Source organism: Diachasma alloeum, unplaced genomic scaffold (assembly GCF_001412515.2).
Source record: "Diachasma alloeum isolate Michigan unplaced genomic scaffold, Dall2.0 Dall_scaffold_00684, whole genome shotgun sequence".
NCBI lineage: Eukaryota > Metazoa > Arthropoda > Insecta > Hymenoptera > Braconidae > Diachasma > Diachasma alloeum.
The window spans coordinates 148,459-171,404 of NW_021680816.1; the positions used below are offsets into that span (position 1 = coordinate 148,459).

Below are 22,946 nucleotides of genomic sequence, written 5' to 3' on the forward strand. Positions count from 1 at the left end.
AAATATAATGATGAATATTATTGCCTCTTTATAGGCGATGAGAAAATGAGTCAAATTTCAAATAAAATTTGCAGCAAATTATTGAATAAAGTACGCGGCAAATTACCCGATAGAAGTAGAGGCAACTTATTCGACAAAAATAATGGCAAATTATTAGGCAAAATTAACGGCAAATTATCAGATGAAATTAGTGGCAAATTATCGGATAAAATTAACGGCAACTTATCAGATGAAATTAGCGGCAAATTATCAGATAGAATCAATGGCAAGTGAACGGATAAAATGGGCGAAAATTTTCATTGGAATATGTATTCATATACATGAATAAAATGAGGACTTAATAATGCAAATTTCTTGTGCGTTGAATCTCACTTACCATGCCCAATCATACAAAATTTTTTACGTAACTTATGATAAGTAAGGTTTTTAGCAAGTGTGAGATTTACGGCCTGAGCCGAAAATGAGGGTTGTAATCACTCTCGCCAAAAAGTGTTCCAAAAACTTGACCCGTGGGGAGGTTATATCACGAGCCAGAAGCATTGAAACCCTCAAATTTTTCGTATTTTGAATTTTGCTTGCAAACGATGTACAATGGTCTGAAACGTCAAAATACGAAGTTTGACAACTATGTGTGTATGTGCGGGTGTCCACCTGGTGGTGAACTTCTAGAAAATCTAACTAATAAAGGACTAAAATGATTTTAAAAAATCTGAAATTTAGTCAGATTAGAAGGTATTAATTAGAATTAACTCTGCGCTAAAGTTCAGCTCAATCGGTTTGGCCATTTTTGAGAATTCCTCATTCGTTTCTAAATTGTTCTCCGCAAATATCTAAAAAACTAGCCAGCCGATTTCATTTTTTTAAATTATTAGTCTCAATGTCGCCTATCAGAATCAGTCGAAATATACCCATCCGTACAAAGTTTTCGAGATATCTACATTTTTCTGTTTTCGGCTCAAAACCCTTGCCAACACTCGAACATCCGAAAAAATCAAGAGATTAACTCCAAATTTGGCATGGAGTTTCCTCTTGTTTTTTAGATTTTTTATCTAAAGGTTATTGCGACATAGCGTAGGACGCGTAAATGTTAGGATGTGAATCTGAAATTATCGCTACTAGGTAATATTATTGAGTCCTAATTGTGAATTTGAAATTGAAGTGAAGTTGAAATTTGAAATTCGGGAAGTTGAAATTCTTGCTTCCTGCATATCAAATTTCAACTTCCCGAATTTCAAATTTCAACTTCACGAATTTCAACTCGCGTCGGGAAGTTATACATGTGTCCTGTTAAGGGACACATGCAGCAAATTTCAAATTTTGAATGTCAAATTTCAACTTTCCGAATTTCAAATTTCAACTTCCCGAGTTTCAAATTTCAACATCAAGAATTTAAAATTTCAACTTCACGAATTTCAAATTTCAACTTCACAAATTTCAAATCGCGTCGGGAAGTTATACATGTGTCCCGTTGCGGGATACATGCAGCAAATTTGAAATTTCAAGTTTCACATTTCAAATTTCGAATTGCGAATTTCTAATTTCAAATTTCGAATTTCAAATTTCAAACTTCGAATTTTTTCCTCTTGCCATCGATGTCTAAGTATCCAGAGAAGTAAAAGAGCCATTACGTTGAAACATTTACATTCAGGGACTCTAAAAAAATGATATCAATAGGGGAGAGTGGGGCAAAGTGAAATGACGGGGCAAAGTGAAATACTTGAAAAAATGATCATTTGACACATTTCAGAAAACTTTTGTTTTTTTTCTTATAAGCGGGTTAACATGGAGGTCTCATGAGGGTCATATTTTGGTTATATTGGGGTCATGTAACGATCCTTGTCCTCTTCTAACTCGAAGGGCCAAAAAAGTTGGGAAAAGGGTCACATGGGGTGTGTTTCACTTTGCCCCGTCGTTTCACTTTGCCCCGCCGTTTCACTTTGCCCCGTCATTTCACTTTGCCCCACCCTCCCCTATCTACACAATTCTGTCGGCAGTATCTTTACCTGATTATCTAGTAAATAGTGATTTTTGAGATATCCACATTCCCTGAGATGCGAAGAAATATTCTTATGGTTTGGTTATTCCTATAACTAGATTTTCTAATGAATTCGTACCTGGATTACTCCATGATGAAAGATTCAGAAATAATGCGGTGATAATGAAAAGCACTGCTGACAAGGTTCTTGTTAATTTGTTAAACGAGAGATGATCAACGTGAAGGGGCTTCAGAATTGAAAACATCCAAGACAAATCATACGGATGAGAAAATTTAAGGGATCTCCTCAGTAAATTTTTTTCTAAGATTTTAGACAAAAATTCACTAAGGAGATTTTTGTCTGAAAAACAAAAATTTAGACAAAAACTTACTGAAGGGATTTTTGTCTAAAATTTTAGAGAAAAATTTACTGAGGAGATCAGTTCTTCTATTGAGGGGCGGTCACACCACTTTTTTCAGGTATCAGAAGCATTTGATGACAAATTCTGGCAATTTTTTTTACAATGTTTTGTTCATGTCAAGAAAAATTGTAGCTAAAACAAAGTTGGGAGTTTTATTTTTTAATAACAATTATTTTTTATTTGTAAGAAAAAATTGAGTAATCTCAAATTCCGCACGTTAGATTTCTCGCGATTTGATATCGAATACCCAATAAAAATTTCGTTGGAAAGCGTTGAAAATTGTAGGATAAGAGGTTTTTTTAGCACACTGTGTGTAAAATGACATTTTACGCACACTTCGCGTGCGCAAAATCCCACTTCCCGCACATTGTGATAAAAAATAGGGTTCGATACTCACGGGAAAAGTGTTTTTAGACTCGTGGGATTATATCACTCGCCTTCGACTCGTGCTATAAACCTCCCACGAGCCCAAAACCCCTTTCCCGAAATCGTATCGAAATATACTATTACGAGTGAAAAACGTCGGAAAATTACTAGTTTTTTTCTATTAAATTAAAAATGAATGTTATTGAAAAATGAGAATTTAACTCCTCTCTTTACCTAACGCTTTCTTCCATGTGCACAGGGAATTGATTAGAAAATTACCAGAATTTCCCATCAAATGCTTCTGAAACTTAAAAAAAAATAGTCCGGTCTCCATCGTAATTTTTCGCCATTTTTCATTAGTAAACCTATCTAGTCCCATAATTTTCTTTATTTTATAACAAAAATTTCGTTGGATATTCCACATGACCTTTCCCAAAATTAAGCGACTGGAATTTGAGATTAGTAAATTTTTTCTGTTGAATAAAAAATATTTGTCATTAAGAAATTGCAAATGAATCACTACAATTTTCCAGCAAATGCTTCTAATTCAAAAATTCTGGTGGATTTCTATTGAACTTTCAGTTAGTTTTTGGAATCGATTCTATTGAAATTTTTAGTAGTACTACCACTAGTGCTCTAAAATTATCGGATTTTTTTCGAAAGCTTCATTGCCTAGGAACGATTATGTCAAATTTTTCTGCAAAATTTTACACACTCGTTTCTAAGCAGGGAAGTTTGAGAAAAATATCCAATGAATTTTGAAGCACGAGTGGTATTTGACGGAATATTTACTCACTCGGATTTTGGCCAAGCAGAGTGCGGTATTTGAAGCTGTCATTGTATTTTGTTCATCTATCACACAAAATGTTCACCGTGAAATCCATTGAAAGACGAGAAACATTTGAAAAGCTACTAGTTTCTGTTGGAAATTTTTTAGAAATGTCCGAAATAAGACTCTTTGACAGCCTTAAATACTGCGTTCTGATTGGCTGAAATCCGAGTGAGTGAAATATTCAGGAGAAAATGTCTAATGGAAAAAGTCAATAGAATTCTGTAGTGAAATGATAAAACGAGGTAAGTGCATTTTTCATATTTTTGCAAAACTCGAATTATTTTAGTAACACGTGAATTTAGGAGATAATGTCAAAATACATTTTTTGTTGGAAAATGAGCTACAAAAAAGGTCTAGTAGCATTTTTTCTTAAAATCACTCCTTACTAAGATAATCTGAGTTTCAAAAAGATATGAAAAATGGACTTACCTCGTTTTACCATTTCACTACAGAATTAGTTTTTTTTTCTATATATTCTATTGAAATATCTTCTATACATTATTTCGGCTGAAATTGTTCAAGCTTTCTCGTTTGATTGTCTTAATTAGGAAAAAAAGAAGAATAGAATGAAAAAAGAGACAAGTTTAGTCGTCGAAATTCTATGGGAGATGTTTTAAGAGAAACTATATAGGGGAGGGTGGGGCAAAGTGGAACGGTGGGGCAAAATGGAACGGGGGGGCAAAGTGGAACGCGGGGCAAAATGGAACGCGGGGCAAAGTGGAACGCGGGGCAAAGTGGAACACGGGGCAAAGTGGAACGGTAGGGAATTTTGGTTTCCAAGAACTAGAGGACCGTTCTACATATTTAACTAATTCAAAGAACAATATTATGATATTCCAAACGTCTCATTTATTATTCCACAATCATTTATAAATCTATAATCACCTATTAGCCTATAATTAAATTTATATGATACAAAATATCACTTTTCTTTTTCTTAAATCTTTTTGCCTCTTGGCCTACCCCTTGGCCTGGGATTTGCCTTCTTATCATGTTTGTCAATCAGTCCATTCACCCACTCCCCTGACGTCAATATTTCTGCCTGACCTCGTTTACGACCTCTTCGGGATGGCACGATCTTCACATAATTGATTGGGAGGAGCTCATCGGGTGTTACGTCGAATGTGTCAGGTACTTCCGTTACCGTTTGGGGTGTAGGATCCTCCTTCTCTGCGATCTTCTTCCTAGATTCAAAAAAATTCAATCTCTGTGCTAATGGCACGTCTTCATCACTCGAATTCTCTCCAACAGTCAAGTCGTCAGGCTTTCCTCCAGATGTCGATGCTCTGTCTTGCTCGATGACTCCCGAGCTTTGGTTCTTCAGCATTGACTCTCGAGTTCTGTCTTGCCCTTGAGCAACAGATAAAATCTTCAATTTCTTATGGAAAGGTTCGTTGGATATCACACTCACAGTGCTTCGTTTTCTCCCTCTGGATGTTGGGATGAGTAGATCAGAATCGGATACTTGATCAGTTCCGTCGTCATAATATTCATCCGGAATGATTCGAGAATCTCCAATCAAGGGCGACCCAGTGTCTTCCAACGATGTATCCCCTCCTCTCGTTTTAAACTGCTCGGTAACCTCTCCATCAACTTCCGATGCATGTCGATCAGGCGTTGGAGATAATTCGTTCTCTACCGACATTTGGGACAGTGGTTGGGACAATCGTTCTTTAATAATTAGATCGTCGAGTTCATGGACATAGTCGGTGAATTCCGGAAACTCAAACTCTTCAGGCTCTTCATTGTCCTCATCAGATGATGATAGCTGGTGAACTCTTCGACGTCGAGATTTTGAAATGACTGGGGATTGAGATGAGGGACTTTGGTCTCTTCGCTGGTGGGATTGAGATCTGGCTGGCCAGTCGAACTCATCTGGGGACGAAGGAGAGTGAGATCTGGAACGATCGACGGAGAAGGGCTCCGAACTATCCCAATAAATTGGATTATTCCAATAGGAAGGGCCTGGCACGGGGAAATCCGAGTCAGGCACAAGCATTCCGTCGTCTCTCTCGAGAATCTCTCCATCATTGACCTGGGGCAACTGATGACCTTCCTCGTCTGAAGAAGAATCAGCTGTCCTAACTCTGGAGCCATTCGTTCCAACAAAATCCTCATCAGTGAAGACGTCCGAATTCACTGGAAATAATCCGATCCTCCTGAAACCACTGATCGCATTTCGAGATACAGATGCATGTTCCAGGGCCTCCCCAAACAGTCCAGCAACTTGTTCATGGGTTATTTTGCGCGGGGCATTCGCTCGGAGCCACGCAGTCGCTGCATTCCCAAAAGCCATCTGCAATGAACGCATACACGTCACATCCAGTGGCTGCATCCTATGTGTGCAGTGGGGAGGCAGGCAGATGATGATAACCCCGTGATCCGTTGCATATTGCAGTAGCTCCAGATTATACTTATGTGATGGGTGACCATCACATATCATAACCACTGGACGCTCCTTCGATGCTCTCGTGTATGCGACAAATTTTTTAAACCAGATAAAAAATGTCTCTTTGTCGATCCAGCCTTTTGATGTTCGGACAAAAGTACTGTTCTCAGGAGCACCCACTGCGTATGCCTCTGGAATCGGTGCACTGCCAGGGTAAATGAACATGGGAGGCATCTGATCTCCTGAAGCTGATACACACATCTCCACTGTAACAAGTTGTCCCCTCTCTGCTGAAGCAAAAGTGCCCACTTACTTTTGGCCCTTCCTGGCGAGGATCTTTTGAAGTGATTTCGGTACGGTCATCGTCGACGTTCCAAACTCTGTCGGCAGACAGATTGTATTCATCGAAAATCTCTAGGTACAATTCAAAAAATTCGTCCACAGCCTCTCGCGTGAAGCGATGTGCACGGTCAGCAGATGTTGCTTGTGGTTTGCGAAGTGACAGCAATCGATCCCTTTTTACAAATCCCTGGAGCCAGTCTGGACCTGCACGCTTCTTACGACGATTGAAACGATGTTCAATTTTATTTTTCTCTGCCAATTCAAAGGCCAGTGACCTCATCTCAATCGCCGTGAGCCCATAAAGTCTGCTCTGTATGAACAACAGGTAACTCGTCGATTCCTTCTCCTGTGCTTTAGAGAAAAAGGGCCTGAAGCGTCCCAATCCTGAGAAGGAAAACCACGAGACATTAATATTAGGAGAATCAATAACAAATGTGGGAATAGGAAAATGATAAACAAAGCAAAAAATGCGGGGATGCGTCCATACTCGTAACTTGGAGTAGGGAAATGTGAGATGAAAGGGGTCTTTTTGACTTTTCTTTGAATAAAGAAAAACTATTAGATTCCTATTGAACTTTCTGTTTGTTTTTGGCCGATGGCATTGAAAATTTTTGGCTTATCTGCGCGTTTCATTCTTCAATGGAAATGATCAATGGAAAATATTTTTTTAAATGGAGAATTTTTTGAAACTATATTGTAGGGGAGGGTAGGGCAAAATGGCCCAGTGCGGGCAAAATGGCCCACCTCGTTTTTTTTTGAAAAACGCAAAAATAAAGAATATGGAAAGAAATGTTAAATAACTCCAAAATTCCTACTTTTTGTATGTTTCACATAATATTTCGCAGCGTCGAGATGAATTTTGAGAGGAGAGGGCAAAATGGCCCACTTGCAAATTTTTTCGAAAATAGAAAAAAAGAATATCAAATAACAACCAAATTCTTTATTTTAGAGGATTCATCCTAGTCGCCTTGAATTCCACGGGGTGTTTGGAGCATACGATTCGTAGGAGTTTCTCAAATTGTTCGGGCCCCAGTTTTTGCTTTAGTTCCGTAATTCTCATGCAGATAGGTTGATGACTCGGATTTCATTTCAAACAACACGAAATAATTGATTTTACACTGGAAATTTGAGATATAGGAGTCGGTGGGATTGATGGAGTTTGGATCCAGATCTAGTCTAGGGTTTTCTGGACTCGCTGATCGTCGCTGAGTGATGAATGAGGAATAGTCTAAATGGGATCGGTATTTTGTTTCTTTCAATCCTTCTGGAGCCGAGTTCGTAGAGTTATTGGGGATTTATGTGAATTAAATACGAGAAGCCATTAGTTACGGATTGGAGATAGTATAGGAAATTTGAAGGAATTGAATGTAAAATTAGTGTGTAATTTTTTTTTTCATGATAAAAAGTGGGCCATTTCTCCCACTGTTCTGTTTTTTGGATGGAAACATTGAATTATCGATTGAAATCATATTGGGGAAATATTTTATATCAAATGCAAGTATTTCGCATGAAAACATCAGTCATAACTAGGCTGTACAGGATGGTGGGCCATTTTGCCCTATCCTCCCCTATTTTCTATAGAAATCCACCCACTCGAGTTTTTTAAATTTGCTTTTCTGATTTTTTTCTATGATTATTTTTTTCATCCGGATTCTCGCCAATCCGAGCGTAGCATTGCTCAAAAATTGTCAAAAATTCTGCTGACAATTTTTGACAATTTTGAACAAATGCTAGTGGAGCTTCTCAGTTGTTCTCATAACCAGATAACTGTCAAATATTCTGATAATAAAATTAAGAGTTTGGCCAAATCCGAATGAAAAAAATAATCCTCCGAATACCACTCGACCTAAAAAATGAATCGGATGTTTCCCTCTTGTTTCCCTATACAGTAAAGATTGGGATAAGTTTTGCACAAAAATCCCTCGCGCTGAAGCGCTCGGGATTTTGATCTGCAAAACTTCTCCCTCTCGTTGCTGCCCAATGAAACAATCGAGAAACATCCGATAATTTTTGAGGTCTCGTGATATTACTAATGACAGTTTCTATTATATATTTTCTATCGAAAATAATGTTCGGTCGTTAAGCCTGGACTCATTATAGAAGGAGGAAAGTGTATACAACATAGAAACAAAGGATCATTTGATCCCATTACCCATTGACTGAGTCATTAAAGTGTGGAGGAAGTCAAAGTCTATCCTTCCACCCCACACAACCCCTCCCCCCATCACTATATCCGCTCGCTATGAAAAAAAATGGAGGATTTGGGTTTAACATGTGGACGCCTTGGGGGAAGCCAAAAATTAATATGTAAAATCATGGAAATATCATACCTTTCTTTGTAGCACTTTTCATCGACTTAGAAGCTTTATACTTCTGAATTCGTCTGCACAATGTTGTTTGTGGAATTCCATAGCGATGAGATGTTTTTCTATAACTTTTGTTCGCTAAAATGGCCAGAATTGCTGCTTTCATTGCAGCTCTGTCCCACGTTTGATGGGTTGTCTTCCGGTCTCTATTACGAACCATCTTCTTCACTAAAGAAGAAATATTACGTTCAATCGAAAATCGACTCAGAGTTATGACAACAAAAATTGAATTACTTCAGTTTTAAACATTCTCAGTTTTACTTACCTGTCGGATCCCAAAACAACACTCATCCATCATCCAAAAATGTCGGATACAGACTGACTCTGATGAGTCTAATAAAACTCTTTCTTCTCGATAATTTTGCGATCTTTACTTCCCCCCATTTCTTCAAATTATTTCCCTCGCCCTCCGCTTGTGCACTGGCGCACGCGGGCGCTGCTGCTTTTCTGTTGGACAACAATGCCCCGTATCGCCGTACATCGATGAATAAAGAAATATCAATAATGTTCAGAGAGGGGAATTATCATCCCAAATATAATGTTAATTATGATTTCTACTCGCAACATCGAAATTGTGCTGGAGACGAACTAGCTTCGAATTTGAATGGCTGGAAAGTGAAACCTAACCTCAACCTGTCATTTTTCAAGTGAAGTACTTGCCCTTGGCAATCCCAATAAGATTCACTCTCGTGTTTTCCTGTAGATTCGGAGACATTCAGATATCAAAAACGAAATGATAAATTGATGCTCCACCACAAGTCAAGAAGAAAAGGAAAATTATGAAATAATGCAACATCAAATTCCGAGTAAGTTGTCAAGCAGTTCCTGCCAAATATCTTGAAATCCAATGGAAAGCGGAATTTGTATGATGCCCTGTTTCTCAGCCTTTGAAATTTTCTACAAAAAAAATTCCTATCGAATTTCTCCTTAAGATTACAAGATATTCACCTAAAACTGCCGAGTGGACAGCTGGCAGTTGATGTCTCTGACTTATCCCCGAATTGTCATTCTTGCAATGGAGATAGCGGAATTTTTATAATAATCTTTCTTATAGCCCTTGAGATTTTCTATAAAAAAGGTTCCCATTCGAATTGTCCTATTTCTTTCAGTTTACAAGATACTCACCAAAAACTGCAAAGTGTACTTCTGTCACTCACTTAACCGTGAAATTTCATTTTTGCAATGCAGATAGCGGAATTTTCATAATAACCTTTTTTATAGCCCTTGAAATTCTCTATAAAAAATGTATTCATCGAAATTCTTCTATCTCCCTTAAATGACGAGATAAAAAGCTACAGAGTGGACTGATGTCACTGACAACCCTGAAATATCATTTTTGAGCTGATATCATGTGAGAAAAAAACGGTTTTCTGAATTTCGCTCTACATTCGTTTTTTCTACTGTTCCACTTTGCCCCACGTTCCACTTTGCCCCGCCGTTCCACTTTGCCCCACCGTTCAACTTTGCCCCACCCTCCCCTACATGTACCGAATTATTTTTATGTGTAATTCTTATAATAAACAGAAAATAATTAATTTGTGCAGAAAAAGTACCAACGTCGGTCCGTCGCCGCTGTTTTTCTTTGAGCTGGTTGGCCTGCCACACTGTTTCTCACTTGTTACATTTTGACTTCGTTCCTTGAATTAGTTACTTGATTTGCTACACAAATGAGTTTTAAAGAAATTAACAAATAAATGCACAAGATATAAGGTGAACTTCAGATATTTTATATTCCATTTTAGCTTCGAACTTTCATAATAATAGTTACTTTGAATTCATATATCTTTATGGTCTTTAAAAACTAGTACTCGCTACAATATCGCATCTAGCAAAATCTTCTACATCTGAATAATTATTTCCGCTATGCTTTTATAGGAATTTGTGCCATAAAAATAGGTATCGCGGCCATGCACAAGTAATTTTTACTACAGAAATTCTCTCCGGGCACAATTAATAACTTTTCAAGTCAAAAATTTAATCAAGATAAAATCTGTAGCGAAGTGGTAAAATGAAGTAAGTGTATTTTTCCTATTTTCGTAAAACTCGGATTATCTCATATCAGTAAGGACTGATTTTAGGAGAGAAAGTCACAAAACCATTTTTGTAGCTGATTATTTTTCCAACAAAGAATGTTATTTGATATTTTCTTCTAAAATCATTCCTTAGTGAGATAATACGAGTTTTAAGAAGATGTGGAGAATGCACTTACCTCGTTTTACCATTTTGCTACAGAAATATATTCGTTCCTTCTTCAGAAATCACTTTTCCAATGAAAGGGCAAATGAGAGGCCTTCATCAACCAAGAGAAAATTTTACGAATAATTCTGACGGCATGTTGTCGTCAAATTTTTGTAGATATTTTACCGATAATTTTAATGGCTTACTGTCATCCTATTTTTGCGGGAATTTTGTCGATAATTTTGACAACATGTTGTTGTCCTATTTGTGCCGAAAATTTTGCCGATAATTTTGACTATATGTTGTCGTCCAATTTTTGCGGAAATTTTGCCGATAATTTTGACGACATGTTGTCGTTCAATTTCTGCGGGATTTTTGCTGATAATTTTGACGACATGTTGTCGTTTAATATTTGCGGAAATTTTGCCGATAATTTTGGTGACGTGTTATCGTCCAATTTTTGCAGATATTTTGCCGATAAATTGGATGATACATTGATGGTAGATTTAACGAAAAAATTTGACGATGAACATGGTCATGAGCGTTCGTCATTTTGACGACAATTTCGCTGTTAAGTTTCGGAAATTCTTTTCGGAATTTGGTCGCCAATTCAGCTGTAAAATTTCGGATGCTATGTCGACAATTTTCCGGAAAAATGTCGGCATCTTGTTTTCTGGGTACTTGAATTATCAGAGAAACTTGACATTCCATTGACATTTTACCCGTAAATCGAATTCCAATTTTTTTCCGGAAAATTCAGCTAAATTTTTTTAACAGGGTAATTCGATAAGAACATGAATGAAAGTTGTGAATTTTAATCCAACTATCAGGTAAAAATTTGAAAAAAAACATGAACAGTCAGATGAAAATTGAATAGCCATGTTCAATTGACAATTCAAGTACATTGTAAAACCCCTCAGGCAACCTCCCTTTCATTATTACTTGAAACTTATGAATCAAAACATTTTTCCCTCAAATCCAATTCAGAGCAGGGGAGAGTGGGGTAAAGTGGAACTTTTGGAATCAACTTTAAATTGTGATATCTGTATGTACCGTCAGTGACCAAGTTATGGAACCCTTAAGAAACGAGACCCAGTTATGACACCGTATTGCTTTCAATAATTTAGATTTATTGTTGAGTGGATATTTTTGGTTTTAGAGAAAGTATACAGCACATAGTATTCATTTCACTTCTTAAAATGGCCATAAGTAATGCTGATCGCATTCGTGATTTCTGATTATAGCCGTCAATGCGAAGTCACCGGTGAAAATTGTCGGTGGTACCATTGCCAAAATTGAAGAATTCCCATTCTACATCTCGATTGGACGGGGCCGAGATAGGAATTGCAGTGGTAGTCTGATTTCTAATAGACATGTGTTAACTGCTGCGCACTGTCTTCTCAACGAACGCTCGAATTCCTACACATCTGCTAAAGTTTTGCCTAAAAACGAAATTAGGGTGTACACGGGTGGTAACAATAACGGGAGTTTAAAAAAATCTCGCGAAGTTGAAAGAATACATATTCACAGAAACTTCAATTTTAATGTCACCGTGAGTCCTCATGATATAGCTATTCTGATGGTAAGTCGATCATTGATATATTACAAACTTGTTCAGGTGATTGGATATAATTTCAAGACTATCTTTCATTTCTCTAGCTCAAAAAAGCTATAGTACCAGGGCCCACACGAAAACCTATCGCATTACCAACTCACGGTGCACAACCAAACGAACTTGGTTATATAGCTGGTTGGGGAGACCTTAATGAATACGGTTAGCTGCCGTTGTACCAAGTATTGTACCAAACTCAGATGAAAGTCGAAAACTGCTCGAAATTTAATTTGGTCCGGCTCGACAGCGAATTATATGGATTTATTGGCAATGGAATTGGTTTTTGTAGAGTAACTACGCGGTTACAAGATTTTGTTGAAATTTCTCACGTCAAATCACGGAAAATTTTATTAAGTGTTGATTGATGTAGGAAAGAAAGGACCATTATGTTTGTAGACACAATAGACTTTGCAAATTTAGTGTTGCATGTTTTTTAAAATAAAAATTCACACGGTGAACGAATTGATCAAACACATTCGAGGGCATATGACTAATGGTAAATACTCTCGAAGTGTCCTCCATCAGAATTTGCGCAATATTCAAGGCGTTTCTGAAAACTATGGAAGACTTCTTTAAGGATTTTCTACATGCACTGAAAAATATAAGAAATTGATGAAATTTTTTTTAAAGCATCTCCAATCTATTAGAATATAGAACCGTACACTGAGAGAAAAAATTATTCCTGCCAAGGATTGATATTCTCGTCAGAAGATAATATTTTTTCAGAACGAATTTTTCCAGGACAGTCATTTTCAGAGAGTCCAAGTCTATCCTAAAAAATTACAGTGATATTGAACAATCTGATTATTATGCTACATATGACCTTGACAAAATGTTCTCCGATATCTTCCGGATTTTACAAATTGGCGATTTTCTCAGGTAAAGAAAATTGGAATAATTCCAAATGTTAATAATTATTATTGGAGTTTCTTCGAGATCATATGCAGAAGAATATTCTTATAGATCACCATAATTCTCACGCTTGAAACTGATTTCGGAGCACCTGGAAATGACTGGCCTGGAGAAATACGTTCCAAAAGAGATATTTTCTTCTACTAAGAGTATGAAAAAGATATCACCAATAACATTTTCGTGGAAGGAATAAATTTTTTTCTCAGTGTATGAAACATTCCAGATTTTTTTGATACCCTAGAACAAAGTTATGATTTAAAAAAAAAAGCAATTTAACCCGTGTTGTTATGGGAAATTCACAACATCTTAGAAAAAAGTCGGAAAAATGCTTCTATCGCGATGAAACTTTGCACACAGTTAAAAAATGATCAAACGCACAATCGCTATATTTTTTTAAATCGATCAAATCAATAATTTGGAACGAAAAGTTGAAAAAACATTGAAAATTTTTGGTCGACTGAAATTTCTGCGCGAGCAGCTCCAACATGCGACAGCGTCGCAACAGTTCCTATCGTAAAAAGGAGAAAGGATATCGAGTTCGATATCTCGATATATGTATGTCGATACTCGAAACACTGTCACCGTAAGACTGAAACCGACGCGCCACCACGGCCACCTTGGCAATTGCGTCAAAATCGTGCGCTTTCGATCATATTCGGAATATTTCGGGCCCGGGACGTTCGTTTGGTGTCGGGTGAATTTGGTATTCAAAATCTCCAACGGTTAAATATCGCCACGATCTTACGAATAATAAAATTCATCCAGCGAAAATAATGGCATCGCCACCGGTCAAGTTCACCACGAGCAAAGCCATCGACCACTTTAATGCAGGGGCAACATTGATGTGAATATTTTTGGGGAATATCTCTGAAATGATAGAGAGTTGCTTTATTAATGCACGTAACCTCTCATGCCCACGTGCTGGAGACAGAGAATTGATGGGTTTTATTTTTTCAGGAAAATTACGGGATATGTCGATTGCATCGAAGGCACCAGAGAACTGCCCAAATCACCATCGAAGTGGATTTACAAATGTATCTTGAACAATAACGATCAAAAGAGGGTTAGAATCATTTTTTGGGGAGACGACGCCCTCAAATACAAGAAAGAAATTTCCATGTATCAGGTACTAAACTAATCATTTCCATTAATTTCCAGTCATAAAAAGAAAATTCATTATTTTTTGCTACTTTTTTCATATTTTTTTCATTGGGCTTACGACTGCCCACAAAAATTTATTAAACTTTAAATTTAACCTCATAAAATTGATTAAATTTAACCTCAATTTTTCAAATAATTAATCTCATAATTTTATCACATTTATAACGCCATGAAATTGAAATTATATCCAATCAGGCAATACAACAGAAATCAAAATTTTTAAAACAAAAATTCATTTGCAGTCACTTTTTTGTCTTCTTTTTTTCGAATTACCTATGAAGTGTTTTTTTCAATTCAGAATTTTCTACCCTATTCATCACGAATTTAATCCCTACAAACTAAAATTAGACTCAGTTATAAAAAAAGCAGAAAATAATTTTCAACAAAAATCAGAAAAAAATAAAAAAATCTGATTTAAAAAAAAAAACAAAACACAATTTTAACAAAAATTTATTTGTCATTTCTTTTGGTTTGGAGTCTTCTTTTTTTTTGGGTCCGATCGCTTGCCAAACTGGATTATTTGAACTCATAGTTTTTCAAATCATTCACTATATTTTCAATCCCCAAAAATGGAAATTGTATGCAAATTTTTAAAAAGTAAAAAATTGTCGATTTATTTCCTCAGATCCTGAAGATCACAGGTGGAGTAATCAAAGAAGCTAACCCCACTTATCGCCGATCAGGAGATACCGTGAGCAGTAAAGAATTCCAGTTCGGACGTGGAAGCACTCTGGAAATTCTTGGGACATTTGATGTTGCCAACGGTGCTTCCGACGAAAAGAAGGAAGTTGCCACATTCGAACGTATCGAAATGAAAGACGTGTGCACAGCGAGCTCACCGGTTATCGTTTCCGGATGGTTAAAGGAACATTTCAGGAGCGTAAACATTGCTAACGGGGCCAGCTACAGATGTGGCATGATTTGCACAGATGTGTACAGGATGACGGTACATGTGACGACATTTGTACCCAGACCTGATTTTGTGGAAGGGATGAAGCTTGATGTCAAGGGGACCATTGATCGTCGTGCGGATGCATTTGTTATAAATGTTAAATCTATGGAAGAAATTACAGTTGTCCCTTTCGCTCCAATGATGACGGAGGACCAAATGGACGATGCAGTTGAGTCACCCCCTTTGACTTCCAAACGAGATGCAGGTGACCATCCAGAAGACGAAACCGGAAAGGTAGTTGAAATTCATTGATTTGTGGAGTATAATTTTTCAATACGTTCTTCAAATATTGCATTTAATATATTTTTCTTTTTTCAGAAACAAAAAGTAGATTAGACTCATTACGGCGCATTTTCTCCCTGCATTTCATTTGGTGATTATTGTCCATTGTTTTTTTATGAAGTTCACAAAAAATGACAGGATGCCAAAAAATGTTTTTCTTAATAATAGAACAGTTAGACTCAATTCTTAAATTCATAATATATCAATATTATTTGGATTAATATATTATCAAAAAGATTATATGTTTCAAGCACTTTAACCGACAAGAATATCAACAAGATTTTTAAATTCAGAGGGTAAGGCAGTTTCATTGACTTCATTGGGACATTGTTCATTAAAACTGTTTAATTGTGTAATACATGAAAATTTGCATTTTTTAATTGAGAATTCTTCATAAGTGATGAGAAAAAATGATCTCTTTTCAGTTTTTTTTCCTTTTCAACTTTTTCGGTTTCCTTTGTCATCAAAATGAAAACTGCAGATTTTCAGCATTTTATTCTTGCACTGAAAACAACTATTTTATTGAAGTCTGCCCTGTGATTCTTAGTGATGTATTCAACAATTTCAATAATGGACAATTTATAAGATTTAGAGTTTCAGAATTCTTTAATGATTCAATGTTGTTTGATGTCGTATGTAACTGTTGTAGAGAATAAGATATTTATATTTTTATACGAGAAGACAGATGGTGAATGAGGATACTATGCGCGAAAAGTATTACATGTTGTCATGTATAAAAATTTGCAGTTTTTTTTTCCTTGGGTATGTTTTTTTTTGCATCCTTAAGCATGTCTCACTATTGATTGGGAGAAAAATAATGCAATTTTCGTTTTTTATTTATTCAATTATTTTTATTTGTCAAGAAAATAAAAACTGCAGATTTTCATCATTCCATTTTTGTAGTCAGGAAGGCAATGAGTTTATTGAGACTGCCAAATATGTGTTAATGGTATAATTTACAATTTAAAAAATTTTTATGATAAGAATTTATGAAATATTTTTATATATTCAAGGATTCAACTAATAACTAGAGCCGTTAGAAACCAAAATATTGTTTTCAGCAAGAGATGTATTTTTAATATAAAAAAATACAAGATCTTGAATAGAAAAGACTTGAAATATTCTATATATAGGCTTCTTCGGAAATATTTGATTCCAAAATGTATGAAAATTACAGTTTGTTGATTATTTCATTTATTTTTGTAATTTTATTAATATTTTCTCATAATTCATTAGAAAAAAAGGTCCAATTTTTGTTTGTTTTTTTTTCTTTTCATTGTTCTGGGAAACAATCAAGCGACAACTGCTAATTTTTTTTATTTCGTTTTTTTTAGCGATAAAAACGATTTTGTAATTATGAGTCTGTCCAGCAGTATTTGTCTGCGATGCTATGGAATAATTTAGATTCAAAAAATTCATAAGATATGTGTACTTAGACAGAAAAAATGTGTTATCGGTTTTCTGATGATTTCAATAATTCAAATTGGAAATGAGAATTTTTAAATCAGAACAGACGTTTTTTCATCGTAAAATAAGATTTTTTATTCCAGAAAAATGTGTTTTTCGTCTTAAAAAAAACAATGTAATAGTGTTTTTCTTGATGAGTTTATTCACAAAATTTTGAAAGGCATGTAAATTCGCAGTTTGTTTATTTTTATTCATTATGTGTATTTTTTTTTAGTTTGAAGGATTTCTAATGAATGATTGGGAAAAATAGATCTCTTTTTATATTTTGTCATGTAACAATATTATCTAAACTGCAAAGTTTTATAATTGTATGTTCCGAAATGTCTTTTCAGTATTCCTTTGCGATATTGTTGAACAAATTCGACAATAAACAATCCATAATATATTTAGATTTAGAAAATCCTGTAATGACTCAATGTTATTTGAACAAAGACTTAATGTCAGATATGATTGTTGGGAACGAGATGTTTATTTTCAAATAGAGATAAGTCAAGAACATGATCAATATGAGGGAAAAACTACTTTCATGACATTGATTGTTTGAAAGAAAGATAAGAAAGACTAATTTCAACGACTGATGGATACATTTTGAAGACTCAATATAATTTTAAGAAGATCTCGATGTCAATTATGGCTCATGTGATTAAAAATGTTGTTATTGTCAAATAAAAATCAAAAATATATTCGATTTGTTGAATTTTTCTAGATAGTAAACTGTAGTTTTTTCTGTACAAAACAGATGGCAGCACTATATAGCTGCTCTGTCTAAATGCTTTATCTACATATATATATAGATACAACGTATCGACAATTATTATCGATCATTTTAACCTTTTATCATTAAAAATAACGTGTAAATTTATTTCTGTATAACTCTTATGGTTATTGTTGAGTAATACATTGATTCACTCATCTAAGTTGATCAAAATTTACGTCAGTCCAACACGAAAAGTTCTGTCTGACTGGAAACGTGGGTTTTAATGTAGTGAATTGAGGTTACGGTGAGTAAGTTGTCTATTAATGATTACATAATTATATTATTCTTCTTACTTTTCATTCCGTAAAGAGAGTTCGACGAAATTTGCCCCAAAAAGTGAAATATTAAATGCGTACGACGTCTACAAAATTGTCTGAATATATAATAATTGTTTATTTTCAGAGCAGTCAGTTTTCTCATTTTTGCTCAGCGAGCCATCACTCAAACAACAAGGCAGTAAATGGAATAAACGCTGTGAGTATATCACTCTCCGCATTGAAAAATCTGATGGATAATTGTAACGAGTTCGCTAGAAAATTCCATTGGAATTCTATATACCTTCTATAGGAATTTTATTGAAAAATTCTGTGTTTTTGGCGTCGATTCTATTCCATATTTTTCATTTAAAAAAACAAACAGGGATAGGAGCCTATCAGATAAAAGGCGAGTGACCGTCAGTTTTTCCTTAGTATGCTTTTTTTTCTTTTCATTTCTATTTCGGTGAATTTCATTCGTAGTGAGCTTCTAGAGGAAAATATATTAGAGGACTGAAAGGCCATTCTATTGCATCCATAATTTACAGGATGTTCAGAAGAAAGTAGTTGACCCTTCAAATAAATGGATTTATACAAAAACATCAATATCTCCTAAACCTCTGTGCCGATAGTGTCCATTTGAACTACGGACATTTCATATTATAAGAGAGATATACATGTCAATTTTTAATTTGATAATATTGTTTTTTCTGTCAAGTTATCAGCCGCAGACGACTGAAAAAAAGCAGAAAAATAAGATTATCTTTAAAACTTTCAAGTATTTTGAAGAAAAAGATGAAATTCGATAAGTAGTTCACACGATGTTTGACAAAATAGATTTTTTACAAAAAATTGAATATCTCGCGAACCACTAGGCCGATTTTATTTAAAATCGCAATGATCAAACTTCAAATCGCTATGATCATTTTTTATTGAGTCATCGTATTTGCAAGTTTTTTCATGAACAAACGGCTAAACGGTAATATCTCTAAACTCTGCATAAATCTGTATATATACTATGGGTAGCCTAGATAGAAGCCTAGAAATTCCATGGAATTTATATAGAATTGCAAAAGAATTCTCTAACGAATCCGCTAGCATTTTTCATTACATTTTTCCATACGTATCAATGTGTTATATTAAAGTAAGTCTTTATTAAGTGAAATATCACATCATCATTTTTATTGTTTTCAGTTTCAGCAGTGTCCAGTCATACGGAAGGTCGGCGAAGCTAAAGAAAATACCGATAAAAAAATTACCGATAATACAGATAAATACCGATAAATATACCAGTATTTTTACCTAAAGAAACCTTTACAAAATTTATAAAAGAAACATTACCCAGAATATAATAATACCAAAAAGATTATAACATTTTAACGATAAATTATAATTCATTTCACAATCTCACCGGAGGAATAATTTAATTTTTTCAAGTACATTCGATCATTTCATTCTCTATTTTATATTCTTATTGTTTAGATTTAATGACGTGAAATACAACATCAATTAAATCATATTGGAAAACAATAAAGATAATTACATCATTTGGTGTATTGTGAATTAAATAAAAGAAGTTTTCTTTTTCTCTCATATCCATCCATATATCTCCCATCTATAATTCCATTATTGTAAATTCTAAAATGCCCAGAAAAAAAATCTGACGCACAAAGGAAGAAGAAGAAGAATATAAAAGAATGAAACGTGAGAGAAACGCAGCGTATCAACGCGAATATCGTGCTAAATGTCGCAATCTACAGAATAATTCGAGTCATTCGCTTTTGGAATCTGATAATTCTCTTGGATTATCAGCTATCCAAGTTCATAATGATATCCATCCAAACGGAAGGAATTCTCTGATAGCCAATGAACACAATTACGTTAGTAGACAGGTGATTCAACGAACAAATATACAGGCAATACGACGAGAAAAGAATGCCGCGTGTCAGCGTGAACGTCGGGCGAAACTTCGCAATCAACAACATAGTTCAAATCGTATAATCCATGAAATCGATTCCTGTCTGCCATCATCGGTTACTCAACGTTCAGATAGCATTCCTCAAAATACAATTAAACATATTATTTCTGAGGATAGAAATCATGATAATAATATAGTCACAGAAGTTATAGTCACGGAAGTTTCAATTCCAGTCAACTTGCAAATAAACGTTAGTACCAATCCTGCTACCATAGATGAATGATCCAACAATCATCAGCCTCATATATCAGAAAGAAATCGGCCAAGTACTACTCGGGATACTTCAGTACAAGATATCGAAGAACATTATATTGGTCCAATGAATATTCGGTGTAGTCATTGCAATGCTAAACATTTTCCGGCTGAAAAAGTTCGCAAAGATTCATTCAACGATTGTTGTAGTCATGGAGAAGTTGCTCTTGAAGCTTTCCCCAATCCACCAACTATTTTACAAGATCTTTTCAATGGTACTCACGAAAAATCAAGGCATTTTCATGAACGAATACGTTGTTATAATAATGCGTTTGCATTTGCATCATTCAATGCTAATTTAGTAGATTTTTCTGATCGACGACCAGACCCCGTTTGTTTTAAGCTGCATGGTCAAGTGTATTATCAATTCAATAAAAGTCTCTACCCTGAATCAAATGAAACTCCCTCCTATGGCCAACTGTTCATAATTGATCAAAACGAAGCTACAGACATACGATGCAATTTGATATCCACATTGAATCATGAAGTAGTTCAAGCGGTAGATGATTGCCTTCGTCAGTGTAATCTATTTGCTCAGTCTTATCGAATGATGCATGAAGAACTTCAATCTATGAGAGATTTGGATACCGAGAAGGAACCCGAAATGCAGCTAATATTTTCACTCAAACCTGGAATGGACAACAGGTGCTATAATTTACAAAAAATTAATGAAGTAGCTGCCATTTTTACGACTGCAGCGGATGGTGATATACCAGAATGTTATGTTTCAGTTCGTAATAAACATACCAAAGAACTTCAATTTATCAATTCCATGGACCCTAACGTTGAACCATGGATTTACCCTCTGTTTTATCCCTATGGTACGAGAGGTTGGCATGCGAATTTACGTTGCGTGAATAGAGACAAAAGAGTATCACGAGCTGCATATACTAAATATAGAATGGCTGACAGAGACAATAATATAATCCTGCAAGGAGGACGATTATACCAGCAGTGGGTTGTCGATAGTTATGTTAAAATTGAAAAGGATAGAATGAACTATTGCAGACAAAATCAAAAGACTCTACGCAGTGAATCATACCAAGGGTTAGTAGATCACTTACAGCGACGCGCAAATGATACTGATAGTCAGGTAGGAAAAATGGTCATCCTTCCATCGACATTTACAGGGTCCCCACGTAATATGTTGCAAAATTATCAAGATGCAATGGCTATTGTACGAAAATTTGGTAAACCCGATTTATTTATCACTATGACTTGCAATCCTAATTGGATTGAAATTAAAGAAAATGTATTACCAGGCCAAATGGCATCTGACAGACCAGATATTGTGTCACGAGTTTTCGATATAAAAAAAGACGAATTGATCAGAGATGTTGTCAAAAACACGTTATTCGGTGAAGTATCTGCCTATGTATATTGTTCCGTCTCCAACGAAAATTAATTTTCTTTTTTTTTATTTTTATAATCATTAACAATTTTTAATTTTCTTTCTCTTTAAAAAATAATATATTAAATAATATATTATATTAAAAGGTAGCGGAGAGATATGGAAGGTCGGAAGATAAATCACTACATTTTTTAAATAACTAATCTGGTCAGTGAGGGAAATGACACGAACGGGGAAAGAATCATCAATAAAACTTCTCTTCTTTCGAAGAAAAAATATTTTTTGTGGTTATAAACCAAATTCCTGGCCCAGACCCAGAGCAATCCACATGTGGGGTTGTATTTGGGGCCCCAAGGAACCCAGGGAAAGGTTTATTGCTCACTCGGGAACCGTTTCAAGATCCGCGTCAATTTAAAAACATGTGCTGGGGAAAATTTGTCGGTCGGGTAAATTTTACAACTTAATCCGTTGCCAGCCGTGTACTCACAAAAAAAGGGATTTCACCGTGAAAATAAAACTGAGGGTCAGAAACCAAAATCTTTCCTCGATCGGGGAATTTCCCTTGCCTCCCACCTTTTCCAAAATTCGAAAGAAGGCTGGACTTAGTCCAAACCAATGAACATCATCCTCCAAAATCTGAATTTTAGCAAAGTCTCCACCTACCTTCCACATCTCTCCGAGGATGAAAAGAGTCATCAGTTTATCGTCAAGAGTCAGAAGGAAAGGATCCATCCTGATTTCTCTCAAATTCTAATTTTACCAGTTCAGTTCAGTCTTGTGCAGTTTCAGTCATCAAACAATTGTTCTCAATCTATGTACTCTCTCGTTTTGCATCAAACCGTGTTATAGTCAATAAATCCAAACAACTCGTTTTCATTAATCAATGTGTGTGTTAGTGTGATTAATTTCATTATTTGACAAAGGTCCCTTTCCACAACCAATTTAAAATATTTCCAGTGACATTATTCAAGTGCAAAATTAAAAACATTAAACCAATTAAACTATTAAAATTAAAAGAGACAATAAATAAAATATAGTGAATATCTCGAGTGATATTAAATTGTTAACTCGAGTGTATCAACGTAAGGTTGGTACATT

The 22,946-nt window shown here is 35.3% G+C and overlaps 2 protein-coding genes and 1 long non-coding RNA gene across 5 annotated transcripts in view; 2 read left to right on the forward strand and 1 right to left on the reverse strand.

Moving 5' to 3' along the window:
* Nucleotides 1-22,946, reverse strand: part of LOC107044193 — a 345,751-nt gene that overhangs the window by 52,336 nt on the left and 270,469 nt on the right. The gene's annotated exons all lie outside the window — the stretch shown is intronic.
* Nucleotides 14,099-16,152, forward strand: LOC107044196. The gene is made up of 4 exons (XM_015265996.1): nucleotides 14,099-14,238; nucleotides 14,352-14,520; nucleotides 15,181-15,741; nucleotides 15,826-16,152. Exons 1-4 carry the CDS (start codon nucleotides 14,168-14,170, stop codon nucleotides 15,841-15,843), a joined length of 819 nt encoding a protein of 272 aa, XP_015121482.1. The 5' UTR covers nucleotides 14,099-14,167; the 3' UTR covers nucleotides 15,844-16,152.
* LOC107044199 lies at nucleotides 18,069-19,708 on the forward strand. Its single transcript, XR_001461306.1, has 3 exons — nucleotides 18,069-18,257; nucleotides 18,416-18,487; nucleotides 19,462-19,708. It is a non-coding gene; the product is annotated as an uncharacterized LOC107044199 (long non-coding RNA).